The sequence below is a fragment of the Danio rerio genome, chromosome 7, assembly GCF_049306965.1.
Source record: "Danio rerio strain Tuebingen ecotype United States chromosome 7, GRCz12tu, whole genome shotgun sequence".
NCBI classification, from domain to species: Eukaryota; Metazoa; Chordata; class Actinopteri; order Cypriniformes; family Danionidae; genus Danio; species Danio rerio.
In genome coordinates, this window is record NC_133182.1 from 34,073,443 (window position 1) to 34,099,084 (window position 25,642).

At 35.6% G+C, this 25,642-nt stretch overlaps 1 protein-coding gene across 13 annotated transcripts in view; it reads right to left on the minus strand.

Annotated features, from left to right (window-relative positions):
• Positions 1 to 25,642, minus strand: part of map2k5 (mitogen-activated protein kinase kinase 5) — a 143,357-nt gene that overhangs the window by 39,614 nt on the left and 78,101 nt on the right. For 12 of the 13 annotated variants that reach the window (XM_073906012.1, XM_005168840.6, XM_073906007.1 and 9 more), the window contains 11 exons: positions 24,559 to 24,598; positions 19,224 to 19,292; positions 17,652 to 17,733; positions 17,481 to 17,542; positions 16,787 to 16,835; positions 14,047 to 14,120; positions 9,856 to 9,906; positions 9,477 to 9,548; positions 7,047 to 7,076; positions 1,976 to 2,002; positions 1,622 to 1,654 (listed from right to left, as the gene is read on the minus strand). In XM_073906012.1, coding sequence (XP_073762113.1) covers positions 1,622 to 1,654; positions 1,976 to 2,002; positions 7,047 to 7,076; positions 9,477 to 9,548; positions 9,856 to 9,906; positions 14,047 to 14,120; positions 16,787 to 16,835; positions 17,481 to 17,542; positions 17,652 to 17,733; positions 19,224 to 19,250 — 507 coding nt within the window. In that variant the 5' untranslated portion in view covers positions 19,251 to 19,292; positions 24,559 to 24,598. Of the gene's footprint in view, positions 1 to 252; positions 1,655 to 1,975; positions 2,003 to 7,046; positions 7,077 to 9,476; positions 9,549 to 9,855; positions 9,907 to 14,046; positions 14,121 to 16,786; positions 16,836 to 17,480; positions 17,543 to 17,651; positions 17,734 to 19,223; positions 19,293 to 24,558; positions 24,599 to 25,642 lie in introns of all 13 variants that reach the window. The other variant, XR_012382258.1, reaches the window with a different exon arrangement.

Genomic DNA, 25,642 nt, shown 5'->3' on the forward strand with positions numbered 1-25,642 from the left:
ACATTTATTGCCATACAACTGAAAACAGCAGCACATAGTTCACCTCAGATCTTGAAAATAAACCAAGTTTAGAACTGGGGTTCAAAACCATAAACTTTACCATTTTGTGAGTGAGTGCACTATTCTGTGCTTCTGAATGGCTGTTTTTACATTTCTGTTGTGTTTCATCTGGTGCAAACAGCCAAATTGCTTATCACTGCGCATCTCGTCATGTAGCGTGTTGCAAAGACTAGAACACACAAGACATGTCACTCCGCCTACTAGTACAGGAGCCAATTGACAATCGTACTGTATTTGGTAAATAAAGCCAGACTTCTAGCACAGGTGCCAATCATCGATCGCTATAAACTAACGATACTCCAGGGGAAGAGCTTGGACCAGACGTGAGTTCTGCCGATTCTGTGTGATTTGGACATTTAGAAATTAAACTAAAGTTTCAGCTGTTGTTTAATTTCAATGATGATTCCTAATATGAAATACAATCGTAAGCTTGGCGAGCAGTTTTGAAGAATTTGAGGTTTCCTATTCAGACAGAACGCCTGAGTATTCTGCCAAAGAGGCGTTTCAAAGATGGCCACTGAGTGAAATGATTTGCTTTAAAGGGACTTTCCATGCTTTCAGGACATGGGGTTACAATGAAACCTGCTCACCTAACGTTTACGTTCGTAATATTTATATTATTTGCTAATTAATAAACTCATATGGAATCTTCGTCTCATTTTAAAGGCTGCTATTGTCCACCCTAAGTTGCATTTTGGTCACGGATGCATGCTTTGAGAGCCTTTCTGAATAAATGAATGAAATATGCTGTTTTCCAACAAGACGACCCGGGGTGCTGAAATATAATTGGCTAAACCGACATTGGGCGGGTTAAAGGAGCCTAAAGAAACACTCACATTTTCAAAGCAGAATATCTGACTTTAGCATTGTTTTTCAGATAAACAAGAATGTTCACTTAGCATGTTTCTTAAATATCTGCAAACATATGATGGTATTTGTATGCTTCAGAAGAGTCAAAAATGTACAAGCAGCACCTTTAATATTAATGAACTATTAATATAATGAAGACTATACAGAATTTTTTTTTTAATGTCTGTACCTGAATATTGACTTTTCAGAAAACCATAAAGTTAAACAAGTTAAAAATTAACTATTTCTTTCCTAATCGAGATATCCAGCCATCTGGTGAAATTGTATTCATATTGCAATATATATTGAAGAAAAATAAAACATTGCAATGTCATGTTTTTTCAATATCGTGAAGCCCTACATTTTTCAACACATCTTCTTTTGTGTTTATCAGGAAAAAGAAACTCATAAAGGTTTAAACCACTGGAGATTAAATAAATGTTCAGTGCATTTTCATGTTTTGGTGAACTATCCATTTACTTCGGAACAGCTACATTTTTCCCACATGTTTAGCTAAAAACGGCCAAATCCAGAGTTATGCCAATTGTTTAATTTGAGGCCTTGACTTCAGCACGACCGTGCTCTTGACGGCTCTGGCTCTTCAGAGCTTAAACCCTGAACAGAGCTGATAATGCACCTCGCTTCATTAGGAAACAAAATATCAGCTTTCCACACCATTAGGGACGGTTTCGTACATGGGACACAGACTCACCTCATCAACAATGCACTGCAATAACTGAAGAGGCTGCGATAGAGGGGGGTAGAAGAAAAAGAGATTAGACCCCATACAACGTCCTTACAGTGCAAAGGAAATAAAATCATTAATGCAATAAAACAGGTAGCAATACAGCTTAATCAAATGCACTCTGACTCGGAAAAAGCCATTTGATCTGTAATGTTTTCTTATTTCTAATGGAACCTAATCTGAATACAGGCTGTTAAGATGGAGCGTATTATTGTCTGGTATTAACTTTAGAGGGAGGCAACCATGCGAGGTGAGATGAAAACTGTGAGGGGTTGCAAGAAGAGCCGCCTACATCTCTGGAAATGCACGAAAAACACTTACCATTAAAGAGCCCTGGTTCTTTTGAATCTGTATGAGGAGAAAAAAAGGGAGAAAAGGATTTAGGTGAGAATGAAAAAGCGAGAGTGAAAACATGCAATTGGCATGTTACAATCACAAGCACTGCACCAGGACATGCTGATGATCACTAGGGGGAGATTATGAAAACCCTGATGGCAAGATATGGGCATGATGTGTTAACATCGTTTACATAATGAAAACACAGTCGATAATAGCCCGATCCTCAATTAGGATAAGCTTCACCAAGCATTTTTGTTTATTATTAATTTCATTTTCCTGCCTTGTAATCACCTCTAGGTTTACATCTTTTGTCTCTACATGCACACAGACCACAAAAATCATAAAGTTTGTAGATAAAATGGTGATTATTTAAGGAATTATCTTATATTTACATGCGCATTTTTAATAATACCAGTTCTGCTAGATAAAAGCAAAACTTATTTACATATTTTGTTGTTTGAAATGAAAGAGTACTTTTTCCACAACCTCCTACTTTAAATTAACAGCTAATGTTGTGAGGCTGCTCTGATGACATCTTATGCTAGTCATTGATTCTCCTTCTCAATTAAACACAGAGCAACTCCCTTTAAATACCTGGAGACACTGGACCTTTAATGTAGGAACTAAATAACTTGCAGCATTGGATAAAACTGCAAAGCACTCAAATCACAGGACAATTAGATGCATAAATATTTGTTGTATGTGCTGTTTTTTAATTAACCCACTGGAGTAAGATGAAATACTTCAATCTTATCTCTACTAAATCAAAACCGCTTTAAATACATGATTTTGGCTCCTTTTAGGAAGAGTTTAAAGCACCACAATTGATTAAATTAGGTCCAAAATGGAAACAAAAAATAAATAAATAAAATATAAAATAAAAATGAATTAAAAAAATAATACAAAGCCGTTCCTTTTATTCCAAAAAGGTTGTAATTATTTGTGACAATTTTTCTCCAGTGTACAGATACAAATTAAAAAGATGCAAAAACTGTTCAACAAAACCTCAATTTTTGGTGCAATCCTGAAACCCATTCAGCCCAAAACAAGATTGTGGACGAGACTGCACCAACATTGTTTTGTCTGCTCTCCAGTTTAATCATAAAAAATTGGACTGGATCTGGAATGGAATGACTACACAACTCTTTGGCCAAATTTTCAGACTTCTAGATTATAAAAATGTTATAACTTTATAAACAATATCACATACCAAATTGTTTTCAATAATTTGTGATTATTAACAGCTTTAAAATGTTGTAATTATTTGTGAAATTAACCATCAATAACAATTTTTCTCCAGTGTATAGATACAAATGGAAAAAATGCTTACACAAAATCAAAGACTGTTCAACAAAATCTCCAATGTTTCCAACCATGTGACCCATTCAGCCCAAAACAAGATGACAGACGATACTGCACCAATATTGTTTTGTCCGCTCTCCAGTTTAATCATGAAAAACCTGGACTGGATCTGGAATTATGTAACTCTTTGGCCAAATTTTCAAACATCTTGATTACAGAAATGTTATAAAGTTATGAACGCATAAAATTGTTCTCAATAAGGCCATGGCTGTGATTATTAACGTTCTTAAGGGTTAGTTGTACAACAACAATCTTGCTGCTGTGATGTTGCTTAAATGTAGCATTAAAGCTCTGGGAGAGCAAATGCATACAGTAAAGTCAGATGAATATGGGGCTCAAAATGAGCTCAAACCAAAACAGCCGGAAAACAGAAAAGGCAACAACAAATCAATCAGGAGGAGAAGCGCTGGAGGCTGTATACACACGCCAGCCAGTCTGCAGTCTTCAAAGATTTTCCGAGCGAGCCATTGAGAGACGCCATTAACTCCTGACAAAGAATGCAAATTAATCCCAACATGGGGTGAGACGAAATTAAAGAGCCTTTTATAATCAATGACAAGATAACAGAGAAAAAACACACACACACACAAAACAGTGGCAGATTTGTGGCTGTGAGTGCGAGTAGAGCGGGGGGGGCAGGGCATCAGAAGTTGATGCCGAAATACAACGGGCATCTCTCGAGATCTCGCCATACAATGGACAATGACTCCGCGAGCGTGTGTGTGTGTGAAAGAGAGGGAGAACAGACAGATGCCTAGGCTGATGTGAGTGACAGGCCAGGCCTGAGGTAGCGTGTGTGCTGGCTGGGTGGCGTGTGCACGCGTGTGTGTGCGATGCCTGCAGGTGAAGAGTCTGCAGCACCATATGGAGCTGTGAAAATTAACATCAAGAGCAAAAACGCTCTAGCAGTGGGAGGTTGAGCTCTCCCTCTCTTTCTTACTGACTAACCCCCTCCTTCTTTCTCCTTCATGCCTTTCTCTCTCTCTCTCTCTCTCTCTCTCTCCATTTCATTCCATATGAATTCTAAAACGCAGGAATTGGAAAAGGGAGAGTTAAGGCAGATTAAAGGAGGAAGTAATAAATTAATGGGGTGTGTATACATGAAATGCTTCAGCAAAATGCCTCTGGCTCTATGGGGCCAAGAACAAAAGTTTTGCCATTCAGTGGTTTCAATTGCAATCACTTTATCTGATAATGATATATGGTGTGATGCACTTGAAATAGAAACGTAGACTTGAATTCATTCCACGCATTCCTGTGTCCATTTTTTGGTGGGAATGTTTTTGCTAAAAAGAGCAAATGTAGGCCTAAAAACAAAAACATCACCATTTAACATCAAGATATCCAATCATGATTGTAGACACTATGCGTTTGAGGGAGTGTTTGTGTGTTCATGTGAATACATTAGTTTATGTAATAATACTCGGTGGATTAACATGATAATGGCCCTGTTAATAGATAATGCTGAAGAGCAGAGGAAAACAATTTCAAATGAGACGAGCCTCCGGGCCACAGGATAATGCACGGATGCACTCATACACCACCCTGGCCTCTAGTCCTCCAATGTTCTTTTCAAGCCATCAGCTGTTGTGAAATATTAGTTAGTGCCCCTGTGCATCTCTGCTAAATCTGAATCAGAATGTACGATTAATCACATACTATTCTATCAATTTCATATTTTGCACATCAATTTTATATTTGACCTTTTTGGCATTGTGCACAATAGCCCAATAAACGAGTGATGTGTGAGATAAAGTACAAACACACACTAGAGCCAAGCCCAGCCTCCATGACTGCTCGATGCTCAAGGCTTTTGGCTCTAGATGCAGCCTCAAAATGTTTCTTTTCTGATTTCCTCTGCATGCCCTGAGTGGCTGCTTTGTTTTAATATGCTAATTAACCCAACAGGCATGCTGGGAGTAATTTATTGAGCATTAGTCAACATTTCCCTCATTAAACTCACTGCACTCTTACATGCAGAACTTTAAAAGCTGAGAGTCTTGATTAGAGAAAACTAGGGCACTGAATCTGATGCATGCGTACAGTATAGTTCGATATAAACATGCTTGAAAATGGTCACATGACTAAATGAATGAAGTAATAGTGTACGAAGCAATAGATTTAAGCTTTATGGCATTAGTTAATGAATTAGGAATTATCAAGCAGATTCACTGCATTTGTGCATTTTGGTTAACGTAAATTTTCCCATACATTATGGTTGAAAATGTAGGGGTTGGTATAATTTATTCATATCTGTAATTTTTTTAAATAATAATAATTTATGTAAGAATTTTTTCATAATTTGTATTCATATTGTATGCCATAATATGATTGAAAATACAGAAGTCAAAATTCCTGTCTTTGGTGTCATATGATCTTACTTTTTTCCATTTTAATTATATCTTCAGAAATTTTTATTTATATCTTTAGAAATTAATTATTTTAAGATTTTTTGGTGAATATCCACTTGTTAAGTGTGATGTCATGCAAAGCGACTTCTGCGTCCAAAGGCTGTATCAAACTGTATGAAAGGGCTCAACAAATGGTTTAAAAAATGTTTACAAAGCAATGTTTTACTTTCAAAAATAACAATCGAAAATATATTCATCCATGCCTAATATGCAATGGGCAGAAAGTGAATATTTTTTAAATAAATTGTTAAATATATATTGATATATGATGAATATTGATGTCTGTGATGCAGCTAGTCCAGAGACTGTTGTGTACACCATTATTTTATATGATTAACTTAAATGTGCAATATGACTAAGAAGTAGTCATAAACGAATATTTTCTCAATTCAAATAAGTAGTGGCTTGGACCCGGAAACAGTATTTTATATGTCATGACTTAACAAGCTAAAAAATGAATTCTATAAAAGTGTTACATATTTATGTCTTGTGTATATCTGTAATACCTAACCAAATTTAACCATTTGTTAAGAATCCGATGTACAACATAATAAAGGAGTTTTAAAGACTATTTTTACAAAATGATTTTCATATTTAGGTAAATATTTAAATGATAAACGTTTTACAGATCTAACTTGCACTCTAAAAATTTATTTTTTTTCAAACCGAAATTAAGATAAATTCTGTAAATGCTATTTAAAATAAGTTTAATGCATTAAAATTTAACCCAACGGTTGGGTTTGTCTATACTGAACATTTTGGAGTGTATTATAAAGTGTATTCTCTCAAAATAATCCTCATAAATGTAAGTAATTTAACAAGCATGGTTAAAGTTTTTCTGAAAAGCAATGCTATTTTTAGCAGAGTTCAATTTAATTAGTACACCTACATAAGCACATTAAACAAAGTGCACAAGATGTCATACTATAGGCAACATAAATTGACTTGCTTTGTGCATGGGTGCCATGTGGTTCCTAAACTGGGAACCTTCCTAATGATTCCGGATTATAATCCGGGTTTGTCTAGGATAATCTTGATAAATCCCCGCATGAAATCTTATTACAAGGTTGATGGGATTGAGGAATGGAGCGGGTCAACGGGACTGTATGTAATGTAAGCTGAGTAAACAAGGGTGGGATGAGCGGTTGTTGGATGAAGAGCTAGTTAATTACTGCCCATACGCTAAGACCACAAAGAAACGGGCATTCAAGGTGCGGACATTCAGAAGCAGAACATTGAATTGGTTAAATTTGATATAAATCTGGTATATGCAAACTCACCTGTGGATATGGAAAAGAGCCCAGAGCCAACTGTAAGTGAAAGAGCAGAGGGAAAATTAAGTATACATTTAAAGCCATCATCTTTACAGCTATTGTGTCCTAAAAATGACAAAGAAATCTGCTAAAAAAAAGAATATTAAAAATCAACTTCTTCAAAATAAAAATATCTGAACAATAAATAAACTTATTAAACTACTTTTTCTAAATTTTCTTAAACAATTGTAAAGTATGGTACTGAAAGTACAGACAAGTGTTTAGAGTATATTCGGTAATAATGTTGTAAATAATGTTAAATTACTAGCACAGACTGACTTCTTTGCATCATAAGACCATAACGAGCAACGGATATTAATTTTGTTTTGCCTGTTTATTGTTGTGAATCTCAAAGTGCTGGTTACTGTTGTTTTGCATTCTATGAATCAACATGAGTCAAAATTTCAGGTAAAAATATAGTTTAATGTTAACTACAAAGTCAACTACACCTCATATAACCTGAGGATAAGTAGCAGAAAAAACACTGGTGCAACAATCCCTATGCAATATTTAGTTATCAATTTATTGCATAAATATTAATTAACACTATTTAAATATTTATAATTAATTAAAATATGTAATATTAAACAACACACTACAGTTATATTTATTATCAACTGCTTTACATGTGCATTCGTATGTTAGTCAACATCAAAATAAGTTTACTTATTTAAGCACGACAGACAATTATTGAAGTACAAGTTTATTTTATACATACAAGACTTAAACATAGCAGTGTAATAAAAGGTAAAAAAAAAAAAAAAAAACATCATTTTGGGGGTATTACCATTTTTTTCAAATAAAAATGTACTTAAAGTGAAAGATAGTCCCCAAAAAATTTTAATTATGCCATTTGCTTAGCCTTCAGTTGTTCAAAAGCTAATTTTCTTTCATCTATTAAACACAAAAGAAGATATTTTGAAAGCTACTGGCAGCTCACACCCAACAACCAATAGTATTTTATTTCCTACTAAGGAAATAAATATAAATATAAAATTCCTATATATATATATAGGAAATTTATGTATGTATGTATGTATATATATATATATATATATATATATATATATATATATATATATATATATATATATATATATATATATAAAATTATTATTGTATGTTGCTTTCACACTTTTTCACAAAGGTTTAATAATTGGTTTAATTCCTAATACTGTCTACATCCCAGCAACACAGCAGGAGTATACATTAATCTGTGAAGACTAGAGTACATGCTGGAATTACCAACAGACGCAGAAAAAGCAGCAGAACCAAAAAGCAAAAGTCAAACTTAACTATTTTTAACCTTTCCATTAATTGCACGCCATTTACATATATAAAATTAACCCAAATCAAACCACACTACATTAGGTTATTAAACCCATCTCATTTCAGAAGGTAATTTCAGTTCATTAGTTCAGAAATCTGCCAACAGAACACATTGATAACTCAACGCTTAAACATCCCACAACCGAGCCGAATCAATCTCGTCCCAATCCACACAGTAAGATCAATACTAAATCATAATCAGATCCATATACTGTTCATCAACTCATGATAATGCCAATCCATACGACCCTTGATATTTCTCTCCCTAAACATCTCACTGATACTATCTAACAGTATTGATAAACACAATCAACGGATTGACTCGAGGGATACAATAACAATTCATCACGGCCAATGAGAAGCGCTGACAATTACAAAATGGGAATCAATAAAGCCAATGAGAACTACCAGCACGGCATTTTCAGGACACGAGTCCAACCACCATATTAAAATCTAATCCACTCATTCGTACAATTCATGCTGCTGGTTTCTGCTTAGAAAAACATCCATTACTAAAAAAAAATAACCTACTCGTACACCTATCTTCTCTTTTTCAGAAACACACACACACATAAACACACACCTCTAGAGTTGAGAACACAGCACTCTAATTACTGGACGTTCTGCTGGCTGAGTGATTGATAGTGTTTTGCCACACTGACTCCAAACCTTCCACTCTTACACACAAGCACTTTCACACACACTTTTATCCTCAATAAAAACACACATAATATTTATTAGTTCCTATTTTTTTATTTATAGAACCACATGCATACACTTTCAATCCTTATTCTATGCTTGAATGGGAATTGGAGAGTCCAGAAGGATAGCAGAGCAAAAGAGCTGTGCGTGTGTATGTGTGTGTGTGTGTGTGTAGCAGTCAGTGGGAGATCTCGAGTGTGATCCATGCATAGCTGTAGGCCAACATCTGTTTGGACAGGCTGCCTGCAGGGACTATCAACAACACTCAGCAGAAACCCTAAGACACCAGTCCAGCCGAAACTACAAATGCTGGAATGTGTGCGAGTATGTGGGTATTTGTAAGAAATTACTGTATGACTGTTTTACCTCCATGAAAGAGATCCCTACGCTCCACACGTCAGAGTGAATACCATACTGTTCCCCAGATATCCGCTCTGGCTATTGAAGCAAAGATGGATAAAAACAGATAAAGAATCATTATATATTGCCTACAATGATGCTGTGGCACACATTCATTTCTTTTGTGCAGTGGTTGCTTTGAGATATTTAACAAGGACTGTTGTCTATATGTGTGTGTGACCATCTAAAAGCATTTGATTTTTCTGTTAATGATTGTGTGCAGTTTAGGTGCATACTTGACTGAAAGCCTTTACAACTAAACATGACATAAAAAAAGACCTATGCCTTCTCTACCAGAGTAAGCTCTGAAAAGAAGCATTGTTACACAGGAATGAATGCTGCTTACCGCCATGTATGCGTTGGTTCCGACATACGTTTTTGCAATGGAATTCACCAACTGAAGAAGAAAGGAAGAGATAAATATCAAAAGGGGCAGGTCAATGATAATAAAATCAATCAGTGTGAAGGTTTTCGGAATCATTTTAGAGCACGACTATGAGGTTAGTAAGGGGTGGTAAACTACTCGCATTGTCACAATGCTAAAATTACTGTCGTTTGTTAAAATCCTGAAAAAAAATCCTGATAAAAAACCTGATAAAACTGCTATTGTGATATTTAAATCATATAAAAGAGAATTAACACACACACACACACACACACACACACACACACACACACACACACACACACATATATATATATATATTTTAAATCACTCATAAAAATGTACCTATTAAGCTTGGCCTTTTTATATTATTTTAATATTCCTTTCTACTGTCAGTCATTTCTCTAGGCTTATTTTTATGCTTTTATATTCAGTCTTTTCATTTTACTTTGACTTATGTACAGCACTTTGGTCAGACTTGTGACTGCTTTTAAATGCGCTTTTTAACTAAATGAACTTGAACTATATTGAAACATTTATAAAAACAGTAAATAAAGCCATTTGAAATTGTAATTATTATTCATTCATTCACTTTCTTTTCGACTTATTCCTTTTATTAATCATGGGTCGCCACAGCGGAATAAACCACCAACTTATCCAGCATTTTTTTTATGCAGCTGATACCCTTCCAGCCGCAACCTCATTCACACATACACTACCGTCAATTTTAGCATACCCAATTCACCTGAACCACATGTCTTTGGACTGTGGGGAAAACCAGAACACCCGGAGGTAACCGAAGCGAGCACGGGAAGAACATGCAAACTCCACACAAAAATGCCAACTGACCCAGCCGAGGTTCGAACCAGCGACCTTATTGCTGTGAGGTGAACGTGCTACCCACTGCGCCACCAATTGTAATTATTAACCAAAGTAAATTTTTATTAACCAAACATTATCAAAATAAATAAAATTGCATGTGTCAGATTTCATGATTTTGGCCCACATGTATTGCTGATGTTTGCATCTCATGACTTAACACAGGGTAGCAATGTGAGATTGCAAGCCAATGGGCAAAACGGCTGGTGTAAAAGCACCAACAAAAAAGAAATGCACTCCATTAAAAACTGGACAACCAATGAAATTAGTGCTTTTGTTTATGTGCCTTGAGCTACTGATGCTACAGTAAATCACGATTTGGTGGTGCTTAAAGGGGTTCTCCACTACAATATCATATTTTAACTTTAGTTCATGTGTAATTTCATTTATTCATATTTCATAATTAATTCAATATTTATTCATTTAGCTGTGTGAACATAAACAACATCTCTGAATGTACTATGCTCAAAGTTCAATGCAAAGGGAGACATTGGCTTTTACAAAGTTAGCTTAGCAAAGTTTGGGGACTACAAAAAAACATCTGGGTTAATGAGATCATAAACCCTTCAGGTTACACGCAAACATCCTGCACAGGAAAGGGGCATAGCCATATGCGATGTAATGTTATAGCAGAGAAAGCTAAAATGCCAACCAAACGCTAATATTTTCATTGAGCTTCTTCTGTTTCTGCACTTGGGCTTCCAAAGGTCATGACACAAAGAGAGAAGTGCTTATAAAAAAAACTCATCAAAGAGGAAACAGTTCCAACCATAATAGATGAAGATGTAGATTGTGAGCCAACACCTCTAAGTAATTTTATTTGCTAAAATCAATCAATTACATGCACAGTTTCTAGCGTTAACGGTATGTTGTAGCAAGGACATAAACAAAGATGCAAACAGGAAATGCTGTTTGGCACTGGTAACAATTTACCTACAAATTCATATTTATCTGTCAAACATCTGTAAACACCCACAATCTTCACCAATGCTGCAGTGTTTATGCTATCTCAAGTAACAGACTCTCAAAAGATATGTGAACATTTCACATTACTTACACATGCTTATAACTCGAATATAAATGAAAGACACTAGTCAGATGTTATTTTAGAGCAGGAATGAGGTTCAGCTGTGTCCTCTTCATTTTCTCTCTGATTCAGGCTCAAACTGATACAGCTACACTGACTGACAGTATTTACATAGCAGAGGCACAGCACGTGCTAGTAAAGGCGTGAGGCTTCCTAATAACGTAGAGCTGATCTGGAAATCACAGCACATTACGTTAGCTGACCAATCAGAGCCTCTTGAGGGTGAGCTTTCGGAAGGACTAGGAAATGTGATAGTCGTTTCCATGTCAGCTGAGTAGTATCAATGTAAGATATATGAAATAAATGACAATGGGCTGCGTCCGAAACCGCCTACTACTCAGTAGGTACTGCATTTGAATTTAAACGTACTACTCAGCCGTTAGAAAAGTACGTTCTATACAGTATGAATGGGAAAAGTATGAATGGAGTTCGGACGTACTACACCCGCCATTTTGTCATGATCAGGTGACCTACCTGCGTCAATTGCGTTGCGTCACTTCCATTCATGAATTCGCTCGCGGGGCATCATGGGATAGTGCAGCATGCATGGGATGCGCACTCCAGAATCTCGCCGGAAGTAGTAAGTCATCCAGGTACTTCTCGCATACTGATTTTCGAATTCTATGAATTCGGACATACTACTCGGCTCGCATACTGATTTTAGCGTACTATAAAGTATGGAAGTATGCGTTTCCGGACGCAGCCATGATTTTTTTTTTTTTTACAAATAAAGTATGAGCAGATATTGCTTTGCATCCCGGACATCCAAGCCTTAAAATATATTCTGGACCACTCCTTTATGCAGAAAAAGGTCTAACCAAGCCTATGAGATGAGAACACAGGGCCATTGCAGACCAAGCAGGATTTGATGGCAAGTTTTACTTCACTTAGTTTTCTTTCATAGCTTAACTTTTTCAGCAAACTTTTGACCAGGTGTTTGTGTAGTGTAGTGAAGGTGGTTAAACAGAAGTTGAAAAGCTTACACTTTAAAAAAACAAGGAAAAAGCAAAAAAAAATCATGAAATGGCTGACAAAAATGCACTTTTGCCAAAAATTGTCCTGGTGTGCAATAGCCTTTTCAAGAGAAGACCATGGCAGTGGATTCAGTGAACAAATATTGAATATTATAGATAAATACACAGTATGCATGTTAAGAAATTCAAAAGCAAAACTAAAAAGTAAGCACGAATTCAAAGCAGTTGTAAAAAAAAAAGTTTTGGTGTTGCTGATGTAGAGCAGTTTAGGTAGCTATACATGGACAAAAACAATTAAGAGCGGTTACAAAGAGATTTATTACCTACAACACAATATTTCAGTAGATATGGGACTTTTTATGGTCTAAAATTTAGCTTCTACGATTTAAGACATTTTAATACTTTTTAAGACCCTGCGGCAACCAGCAACATAGTTATTATCTCTGTTCAAAGTACAAATGTGACAGTAGGTGACTGGAGCTCTCTGCCACAAGCTAAAGGACAGAGTAAGATGAACCGATTGAAATCTTCAGCAAAAAGACTTTGTTATTGTGCAGTGTTATTGAAATGCCAGCCTGGTTTAATTTTAGTCTATACCCTCACAAGGGAGAGACAGTGAGATCCAGGCACAATGGCGTATGTCAGCAATGACAGGGAAAACATAATGAGAGCGCTCCCCGGCGGCCTGACGTGCATCTGTGTGCGTAAGTGAATAACTGAGACATAGGTTTACTATACAGTGTCATGGTCTGGACGGGCACAGAGGAGAAAGCACACTCGCACCTCATCCAGGGGTCAGTTTCAATTCGAATCTCTTCAGGGAACATGGGTATGAATATTAATTAAAAGTGCGCCGTTTGGAGTGATTGGTCCCCATTGTTGGACTCCTGAGTGTATTAGAGATGCTGACTTTCTCAGTCTGAGCCATTGTCTCCATGCACGCGCAGGAGCACGCCGTCACTCACATGCACTGAATATCTGCTCAATGTGGTAATTAGAAAGAGCTGGAAGTAAGAGGAGAGGAGCAATCTTGAGGCTATCTGGGGGTTAGGGAGCAATGCCAATGGGAATCTCTGGAGGAAACTGATGGAGGAGAGAATGGGGACATGGAGGCTGATGGGACAATAGATGTTCTCATCTGATTGCAATCACAACATACAAAGAGACTCTTGTGTGAATATACACGCAAATATGCATACAAAAAAAACATACCTGTGTGCTGACTCCAAAGTCGCAAAGTTTGACTTGACCTCGTGTGTTGACCAGCATGTTGGATGGTTTGACATCTGCACAGAGAAACAATGCATTTACATAGAGACGCCAAATTATATTGTTTGTCAGCTTTTGATAACAATGTGCTATAAGCAGAGCTAGCGTTTTTCAGCCACAGATAAACCTCTGGTAAAGTTCCTTCTACATCATCAATGTTGTAATGTAACTAAAATTTAACCAGTTAAATAGACTTAATCATTCATTTAGTTGTTCAAGCGTAAAATGAGATGAAAGCCTGTTTAGCGCTGTCAGGATCAGCAGGCAAGTGCAGAAACTCCATTGAAAATGTGGTAACATAAATGTCCATTTTTTTTTAAAGACATGGTGCAATACAAAGTAATTTAATGCCATGCTTCTTGTCCAGTCTGAGACGCACTTTATATCACGTCTCAATCGGACAGTGAAGATCATCGATTTTCAAAGAAACAAGACACTAAATGTGATAATTTTGTAATTGGATGACAAAAAGTCACTGGAAACTCTGGATCTAGCTTTCTGAAAATTAAAAGTCCTTGTGCATATACCCCATTGTCATTAGATTAGGCATTGTAATCTTGTAGGGAGTCAAGTATAATAATTTCTTGCATGTGTTATTCCAAAACTACATTTATAAATAGTTAAGTAGTTAGTTCCTTTTTTCAGATTTCATATAAAGTCATTTCTGTTTTTAGGTTTTGAGATTAGGGCAGTGGTTCCCATATAGTGCGGGTCGGGACCCCCTGAGGGTTCCGGGACAATGATAGAGGGCCGCTTGGTGATTTCTAAAAGACAAATAAATTTTAATAAACTATTAAAATTACCATATTTTAACCATAACCCACAGAAGATAAAACAGTAATTTTTAATCAAAGAATTGATTTAGAACAACACAGCAATAGCATCAGCTGCAGCAGATTGATTTTATAGCACCAGCTTAAACTTTCTGACACCTTTATGGTAATCAAATATATTAAAAATAAATATACAGGCCACAACTGAATATTGAGAATGATCTCTGATTGGCCTTCTCCAAAATTAAACCAAGAATAGACTTGTGCTGAAAACATTGTGTCCACCAGTCTCTTTAGCTGAGGTTAATTTTAAATTAAACTGTTTAATAAATGACTATAAAATTATATGGTTGTTAGACTGTTGCAATTTTTTTGTGTTGTCAATATGCTAGTGTTCATATAGGCCTTGTTGAGTGTGCAACGTTTGTATATTTATAACCACCCCCAAGGAATTTAGGGGGTTGCGAATCTCTGGCATTGTTATTTTAAGGGTAGTGGGCTGAAAAGCTTGGGAACCCCTGGATTAAGGGCAAAATTGGTAAATTATACATTAATAAATGTCAGGTTTACTACACATTACTAGATCATGTGACAACAACTTTTGAATTGATTAATAATTTGACTGTGTAAATAAAAAGTAATGTAGAATCTAATTAGAAACATTTTTATGTAATGCATAATATTTACCCTATAGCTCCTATAGCATACTACCAGATAGCATAGTACCAGACATCTCAGCATGTTCTCACACACCACTGTTCAAAGGTTTGGGTTCTGTTTGATTTTTAAAGATGCAGTACTTTGAGTTTATTGCCATTTTTGTTTAAATCAGAGATGTATGAGACATAGCTGCAAGTCACTAAAGAGTGCATCCTACTATGCATATACATGAAAGAGAATTTAAAATAATGATAAAACAAAAAATTATTGTAATATTATTATTAACAATATTATTGTGAAACATATCCCTTTAGAATAGGGTTGCACGATATTGGAAAATTTTGATATTGCAATTTTTTTTTCTCTGCAATACATATTGTATTATATATATAATTTCACCAGATGACTTAAATATTTTTTTTGTTTTCTTTTCTTTAGATTGATTGGGATGATTTTATATGGGAGTGAAATAAAAAAATATGTTATGTAATTGATTATATACATGTAATAAAAATACAGTCATGAATAACACAATGGAGCAAATAACAGTATTCAGTTACAAAAATGTTATAATCAAATGTAAATAAATGAACAATGCAATGCAGAGTCTACATTGTTTAATTAAATGAATATTTATTAAACTTTTTTAATCCTCTACTAAAATGCTTTGAACTCTCTTAAAATGCGTACAAAGTCACAGACCTTGAAAACACATGTAAATAAAAAAATAACTTTCACTCTATTATGCTTAAATTCTGCAGAGTCTCCAGAAACCTCATGTGTTTTGACCTGTCGTTCTTGGTTAACTATAATCAGAACTCAACATTGCATATCTTGCGATGCAACTATTGCAGAAACACATTGCGACATCGATGCTCAAACGATATATTGTGTAGCCCTGCAGCCCTACCCCTACTTTAGAACATCTAAAAATGTATTCCTGTTATGCCAAAACCAAAATCCTTGATGAATAGAGAGTTCAAAAGAACAGCTTTTATTTATTTATATTTTAACAAATGATACATTTTGTATCATAACAAATGTCTTTGCTGTCACTGAACTCTTGCTGAATGAAACTATTCATCTCTTTAAAAATAAAAACTATCTTTAAAAAAATCATCCTGACACCAGCATTTTAAACGTCAGTTTGCTTAATCTACTTCTAAAGACCTCAAAGACAAGTTCTTGCACTGATATCCAACATTTGGATATTTTTAATTTACAAGTTACATAAAAAGTGGCTTTCTCACCTCTGTGTAAAATCTTCAGGCTCCAGAGGTACGTTAATCCTTTTACCACCTACAGAGAGCAAACATCTTTATTTATTGAAAACAAACTCAAAAGAGGCTCAAAGGCTACGTGTGTGTCTATGTCTGCTGTCTGTAGAGGATAGAGCTGTAAATTATCTAAACAGTGGCGTATCTTTGATTATTGTCAGAAAGCGTGAGAGAGAGGGTAATGAGGGTCAGTACTGGGAGCAATGACAATTCAGCACTAATAAAAAGTGTTACACACGCCCTTACACACACGCGCATACACACAGGCTTGTTCTACTATCGTAGTGAGGACATAAGTATACGTGGAAAAAAATAGATATTGTTTCTCTATCAGGTTAATGACACTGTCTATGGCCTACCTCTTTCTCTTCCCAACCCTTTACAGAAACATGTACCAAATATTAGATGATAATAATAATAATAATAATATTAAAAGCATGTTCTGGCTAATTTATAAGCATTTTTATTTAGCAACCAGCAAACTGTCCTCATTAGTGGGTCCTTTTAATATCTCACTAAAGAAGTGAGGACAATTGAGACATCTAAAGTATAGCTAAACCTAAACATACATCGACACAAACTCGCCTCAATTCACTGAAATATAAAAAAATCCAATCTTTTAAGATATGCTTACTCAACAACAGCTCTATGGATTGAAAGGACTTACCGCAACAGCAATCCTGCCCAAAACATGCTCTGGGATTCTCCAATATACATCCAGAGAGCCACCTACATCAAAATCAAATGACTGTATTAAACTTGTGTATAATCGGATAGATGTTTTACTGAAAATGTTGAATCCCAGATGCCTGACAATGTCTAAGCAAATAAGACTTACCATCCATAAACTCAGTGCATATCGATATTCTGTTCTCCACAAAGAAAGCACTGTAGAACTTTATGATGTACGGAGAATCACACTGTAAACACAATTACAATTTTATTTTTGAAATGCTTGGGACTGGTACAATGCAATAACCCATTTATTTGTGCTACTGTTAGAGCAGGGGATGTCAAACTTAGTTCCTGGAGGGTCGCAACACAGCACAGTTTAGTTCCAACCCTGCATCATCACACAAATCAGTAGGTATCAAACAAGCCTAAAGGACTTAATTACAATTAGTTTGATCAGGTGTTTAATTAGGGTTAAAACTAAACTGTGCAGATTTGCGACCCTTCAGGAACTGAGTTTGACACTTGTGTGTTAGAGTACATGCTAGTTAATGGAACTTTTGTATGATTCACCAGATGGTTTTAATACTAATAGAAAATGTATATTATTGTGAAATGACATTGCAAATATTTTCAAGAATTTGAATGGTGGTTATTTATAGTGCAGTCCTATAATTTATGCAATGCAGGACTGGACACTTTTTTATAAAATGGGTTATGGACAGGTGTCGATATATTACACTGCTAAATTCTATTTAAATATAAAGTCTACATATTCTGCATTTCTCTATGAATGAATGGGGTGGTTTCATTTACAAGTACACACATGCTCAAGAAGGTGTGATGTTCGTGTTTTTATTTTTATTTTTTACAGTGATCTCCAGAGATCCTAGGAGTCACTGAACAAAAATTTTACCATTTTATGTGAGAAAAATGACCTTTACATCACATACAGACAGACACACAAGTGTATTTATGACAACCCATCAAAATAGTAGTATTATTTAATGAAGAATTTGCCACAGAAATACAGACCTATTAATGCAATACAATTTCTCGGTTAAATAATAATGAATCCAAGATAATATCTTAAAAAAATAGAAACAGATTCCATACAAACTTGATATAGTAATTTGCGTGGTACTAATTCATTCAGAATGTTAAACTGGGCTGATTATTCAATGCGATCAGCTCGTTGTTGCGAAGGGTGATTGGTAATACATTAAAGTCTATCTGGCAGCTGTTGTCAGAGCAGGTTACTGGAGCAGATGGACTGAACTGCATAGGCATTGATCCCTGAATAATTTATGGCACTTCTTTCATACTTATCACAGTCACCTCACATACGCCTAATCTGAAAACTGAAACCGCACACACCACTCAAAACATACATGGTTTTCACCTGGAACAGAACTCCAAACTACATCAACAGCTAAACAAGATGTACAGTGCAAAATATTGATAGTCTTCAGGGTGTTACTTTTCACAGATACTCTCAAAGTGAACAAAGTGACACTTGAGTGCCTGAGAGAGGGCAAATTGCTCTAACTTCATATAGAAAGGAAGTTGAGAAACTGATATGATTACAGCACTGAAAGCTGCAGGTTAAACTGGGTGTGCACGGTTACTAAATTAGGTTGCTGTTTCTCTCTGTTAAAAAGAGGATTGAAGTGCAGCAATAGTAATCTTTATACAAGTACAAATGAAGTAATCAAACAAAGTAAAGAAAGGTTCAAACCTTATAAAGTATCTCAAGCTCTGACATGATCTGCTTCTGCAGCTCCACTGTGATGTCAAGAGGAATAACCTGCAATACAAACACACTCCAATCAATATCATGAACATTTGCCACAAATAAAACCTATTTACACCCAAACAAAACACTTAAAAAGTCTGTGTGAAGTCTAAATTAACAATGTTCATTTTGCTAGCGCACATTGTTATTTTTTAAGTGAACAATAAATGTGTGCAAGTTATTCCACTGAAAATTTTTTTTCTTTGGGAACCTTTAATTAAAGTCTGACAATTTGCTTCCGTGTATGAAATGGAAGTCCTTTTGTTGACATCAGTTTGACATCCTCACCCACAATATTCCTAGCAACGCCTCTCTAACCATTACGCTGATTCACATGGGGCTTTAGCGCCAATGCTTGAAAGAGAACGTGTCTGAAGTTGGGGCTGGTGCGGTCATCCTAGCAGCATCAGCCAATGAAACAAGTCTGCAATCGGCTACAGTCTGAACTGGGGAATTTGCATGAAGCGTTCTGATTGGCTGACGCTTCTGTTGGCGCTTGGATAGTTGAGAAATTCTCAACCTCAGCAGCAAGCAACGCTGCTGAAGCTGTGCCACCTGATCCACAATTCAGTTTGGCAACGCTTATCATCACTCATTCAAAGTGTATAGGAAGCAGTGACGCTGACGCCCCATATGAATGGCGCGTTAGTTTGTCACAAGACAATGATGCACAAAAAGAAAGCATCACCCTCTACTCAATATTCTGTTTCAGTCAGAAGTAGATCGACATACTGAAGTCCTAAAAATCTCAGCTACTTCTGATTCACACAGACTTTTAGTAAGGGTATTTTTACATTTCTTGTTTGGAGCATTGGTTTCATTTTTTATTTGCATCTTTTCCATTCATTTAGGAAAATGCATTCATTCATTGCATTTTTGCTTTTACTGACACAAAAGTATTTTGAAATGAATCGAAGTTGGAGAAGTACAGGGTAATGGCATCTTTAAAGGTCCACGATTGGGACTTGAACTCAGGACACCTGAAGTACAATGCCATTATATATAGTGGACTGCCCACTAGGCTTTCCAGGGTTTCTACAGGTTTCAAGTAAAATTAAACACTTTATAAGACCTTTTTAAGACCATTATGAAGGAAAAAAGCAAAAAAAGCAAAAAAAAAAAAAAAAAATCTTTTTCGCTAAAGATTTTTTTCAAATGGCCCAGTTAAAACATTAAAAACTAATGTTATTGTAAGGAAGACAATTAAACCACATGTTTAAACATATAAATATAAATAGAGTTGGTAAATAGAGTTAACAAGTAAGAGTTAATAAATAAACTTTTATTAAAACTTTTATTGAGATAGATTGATTGGGTAGTTTTACATGGACATAGGAAAATTAAGACCCGTTTAACATGATTCAAGACCTACAACACAAATATTACAGTAAATTTAAAACTTCTTAAGGACTAAAATTTTGATTTTGGAATTGAAGACATTAACACTTTTTAAGACCCAACGGATAGCCTGTAAGCACAGACAAATTGGTCCAAGATTAGCTGAACAAGGAAATCTCTATGGAACATTCCATTAAAATTCAATTTAAAGAACTCTGGCACAGTTTGGCAAAGAAAACAATCTGACCCAACAAACAAACAAACAAACAAAAAAAAACAAACAAACAAAAGTATCATAATTAATAATAGAAAAAGTGTTATATGAGAAATACGTAGCAGTGCCTTATACTGGGAGTATGTTAGTTATGATGTCTCATCACGTATCAGGTTCATCTGTCTATTGTTAACTGATTGCTATGGCTGTATGAAGCCTGATCCTTTATTTTACGTCAGCAGTCACGCATGTGTCTTGAGCAAAGCATGCAACTTCTGACAGTAATGCACAACTAAACTGTTTCCTGTGTGGAAATGCAAAAGTAGTATAACAAAATGCAATACAAGAATATTTATGAATGGGAGCAACAGAGCTTTGTTCATTTTTACTAATATGATACAGCACATCAAAATGGTGCTGCAACTGCCTCTGAAAGAAAATAGAGGATTTTTCTGTGTTTGGAGAGTTTGCAAATTAAATTATCATGAAAAATAATAATCAAACTGACAATACTTTTTAAAGCATTACAGAACTACTTATTTGTCGCCATACATGCTGGATTGATTTTAATAACCTTAAAATGTGCAAGCACACCTAGTACTAGGACAACACAATTATCAGATTGGGTCTCTGCAGATACTTGATATAAAATGACTCGGATCAGAATGAGAGCACAGAAAACTTGATCAGGACATCTCCAGTTATCAGCTGAAATACAAAGAACACCTCTTCATCTTAAAAATGCTATGTAATAGGATAAGTGGATTAATGAGGAACCCCCATAGTAAATCAATGGCTACATGCAGTCTTCAAGCATTATCCCATTTAGACTTTCTCCACAGCCATGCAAAACAAAGCCTTTTTTGTTTGCTTGTTTTTACCTTTAAGGCTAAAATCATGTCTATTAGATGCATTTAAGATTAAATACAAATAATAATACTTCGCAGTTCATAAGTAGATATACAGTATATACACTCACTGGCCACTTTATTAGGTACAACTGCTCGTTAACGCAAATTTCTAAACAGTCAATCACATGGCAGCAATACATGTAGGCATGTAGACATGGTCAAGACGATATGCAGCAGTTAAATTGAGCATCAGAATAGGGAAGAAAGGTAATTTAGGTGACTTTGAACATGGCATGGTTGATGGTCTGGTCTGGGTATTTCCGAAACTGCTGATCTTCATGCCATTTCTAGTGTTTATAAAGAATGGTCCAAAAAAAAAAAAAATCCAGTGAGTGGCAGTTCTGTGGGTGCAAATGCCTTGTTACTGCCAAAGGTCTGTGGAGAATGGCAAAACTGCTTCCTGCTGATAGAAAGACAACAGTAACTCAAATACCCACTTGGTACACAACTGAGGTATACAGAAGAGCCTCTCTGAATGCACAAAGCATCGAACCTTCAAGCAGATGGGATACAGCAGCAGAAGACCACACCAGGTGCCACTCCTGTCTGCTAAGAACAGGAAACTGAAGCTACAATACGCACTGGCTTACTAAAATTGAACAATAGAAGGTTATGATCTGTCTCGACAGAGTGTCGACTTCTGCAGCGACATTCAGATGGTAGGGTCAGAATTTGGCATCAAAAACATGAAAGCATGTCAACTGTTCAGGCTGCTGGTGGTTGTGTAATGGTGTTGGGGATATTTTCTTTGGGCCCATTAGTACCAATCGAGCATAGTGTCAACGTATTGTTATTGACCATGTCCATCCCTTTATAACCACAGTGTACCTATCTTCCCATGGCTACTTCCAGCAGGATAACGCACCATGTCATAAAGCACAAAGCATCTCAGAATGGATTCTTGAGCATGACAATGAGTTCACTGTACTCAAATGGTCTCCACAGTCACCAGATCTTAATCCAATAGAGCATCTTTGGGATGTGGTGGAATGAGAGATTCACATCATGGATGTGCAGCCGACAAATCTGCAGCAACTGCATGATGCTATCATGCCAATATGGAATAAATCTCTAAGTAAAATTTCCATTACCTTGTTAAAGATATGCAACGAAGGATTAAGGCAGGTCTGAAGGCAAAAAGGGGTTCATCCCAGTACTAGTAAAGCTTACCTAATAAAGTGGCCGATGAGGGTATATATATATATATATATATTACATTTTTTGCTACAATGAACACAAGGTGTCAACAAAAAAATCACAAGGTCCCATATTTTATAAAATACGCTGGCAGAGAGTCCCTGATGGACTATTTAATTTTTTTTGCAATGTAAAAGACCAAAGACCAACAATGACAGATTTGCAGGGGCAAACGAAGATATTAAATTTTTACATAATTTCAATATTTGCCTTCTGCCTAACAAAGAGGTGAAAGAGAAAATGGTAAAATCGGTATCGCGCTTAATTAAGAATTACAATTATTGTGCCCTGTGTACATTTTTGTTATATTTTGCACAAGTTTAATAAATACATTATTTATTATTGTAATCGCTATTTTATGTGTATTGCAAGGACACTTTCTTGATGAATCCTTGAACTGTATTTTAACTGTAAACCAAAAAGGAAATATAACAAATGAAGTCTATGTTCCAGAATAAAGTAAACAACTTACATATCTTCAGTTTTCTAAGTTTACATTTCATTTACCGAAGGGAAGATTACTTTTGTGATTCTATATGAATTTGATCAATAGTTCTTTCAGCTCACTTTCAGGTTTGAGAGAGAACTCTTGCAAAATAAACTCAAGCATTTTCTCTCCAACCAGCATTGACAGGAAACTAAATAGCAACACATAAAAATAAAATAAAATAAATAAATCAGGCATTTTTTATTCAGAAAAAGACATCTCAAGGACTTAATTTCATCTTATATTGTAAAGTTTAAGACTTTTGTTGCAACCCAGGCTCTTGCTCTCTCTCTTCCCCACTTTTGTAATGAAGGAGCGACTAGCTAAAATGTTTCTTTAGTTAAGGCTAGATTATCAGCCTCCCACTGAAATAATTGATTACAGGTAAGGCAGTAAGGCAAGGCCACGCAGTTAAAGCTCAGCGGAGATCACTTACAGCCTTAGCCAAATAGATAACCCTGCTCAAGCAGACCCGGGCCGAGCGCAGACTGAAAGATGAGCAGACACAGCTGAAGAAACGAGAGGAGAGGAGGACAGATAGAAGATAAGACAGAATAGAAGAGGATAAGAGTCAACTAAACAGATGTAAATGAGGACGGTGAGAGAGGGGCAGGGAGAGGAATCAAATCTGTGAAAAGAACGGAAGAAATGACACAGAACAGCCGAGATGGAAAAAGAAAGAGCTGCTCGGGTGCTTGAGGGCCACAGGGTCTCAGAGATGTTTAACAGTGGCAGAAGATGCAGGGTTTCTGCTTTTGTGTGTTTCAATTAGCAGAGCACTATTACCATCTCCAGCAGTTATTCATTGCAGTAAGGTCCACCTGTAACAGAGCTCCCAGAGTTCACCTCTTCTGCTCACCAGGTTTTTTTTTATCTATTTAAGGAGCAAACAAGCTCTATGATTTTCGAACCCATTAGCTGAATGCGAGTTGTAACATCAGATGCTGGGTCTTTGACATGTTTTCATGTCTTCAAATGTAAGCCAAGTGATTATTTTATTATTATTCCAGCTACTTGAGAGCATCAGTGAATTTCTTGCATGTGATGTAGTGTTTGAGTGGGCCACTTACAGCTCCAGAGACTGAGGTTCTACAACATACAGACATACTGTATGCATTGTGTTGTTCTCACCTTTACTGCCACTATTCTTTTCCCAAGTAGGTGATAGGCTCTGTTAAGAGGAAAAGAGTGACAATTACAATTCAAATTTTGTTAACAATATATTACCTTTGCATAGATAGGTACACAAACTAAATGAATGAATGAATGAATGAATGAATGAATGAATAAAAAAATAAATAAATAAATAAATAAATAAATAAACGAACAATCAATGAAATACTAATAAACATGTGGTTCCATTGCATAGGTGAAGAAAGAAGACTACATGAGTGATTCTGGAATTGTGAGTACATTTTGTATCTCCAAGATAAACCTTCTGTTGTTTTTCAAAACAATAGTAATAACAAAAAAGGACAGTTGTGAAAAATAACAAACACAAACTATATCTATAAAAATTCAAATGTGTTTATTGAGCGACATTTTGAATTGAAAATATTAACATGAACACTCCCACTATACCCCGCTTTGACTGACTCTACCTCCTGAAATAACATTTTGTATGTTTTCTTTAAAGGTTAAATACACATTTGTACAAAACATTTATTTTCTGTATTGTTTGTAGTTAGTTATGCTTTAGTTGAAATTCTGTATTTAAAAAGACACTTTGTTTCTGTCGCTACATTCTGGTCAACTCTGTTACATCAGTTATAAAAAGACAAAGAATGTGACTTGCTCCAAGTGATTTCACATTTTCGGGCAAGAAACTCTGAAAGCCACTGAAATGTGTCGTTATTCTTTCATCAATATTTCTATAGAATGTTTAGAATAGACCAATAGTAGATGTCATATTTGACAACTACATTATTGTGATATTTCAGTGAAAAAAGTAACAATAAAAATACATTAAATTCTGTTTTAAAAATACCATGTGGTATTGACAGAGGTAAGCATCCTGAGCCAAAGCAAAAAATGGTGGAAAATGTTAACTGTTATTGTGAACTCTCTTTTTTGTTGAAAATTTGAACAATAAGTTAAATAACCATTAGCAATAGAATCTAACTTTGCCTAATTTTATGTTAATAACAGACAGTTTACTATAAATTTATAATAGCCAATCCTAATACACCATTGTAACACAGAAAAAAATTGAAGG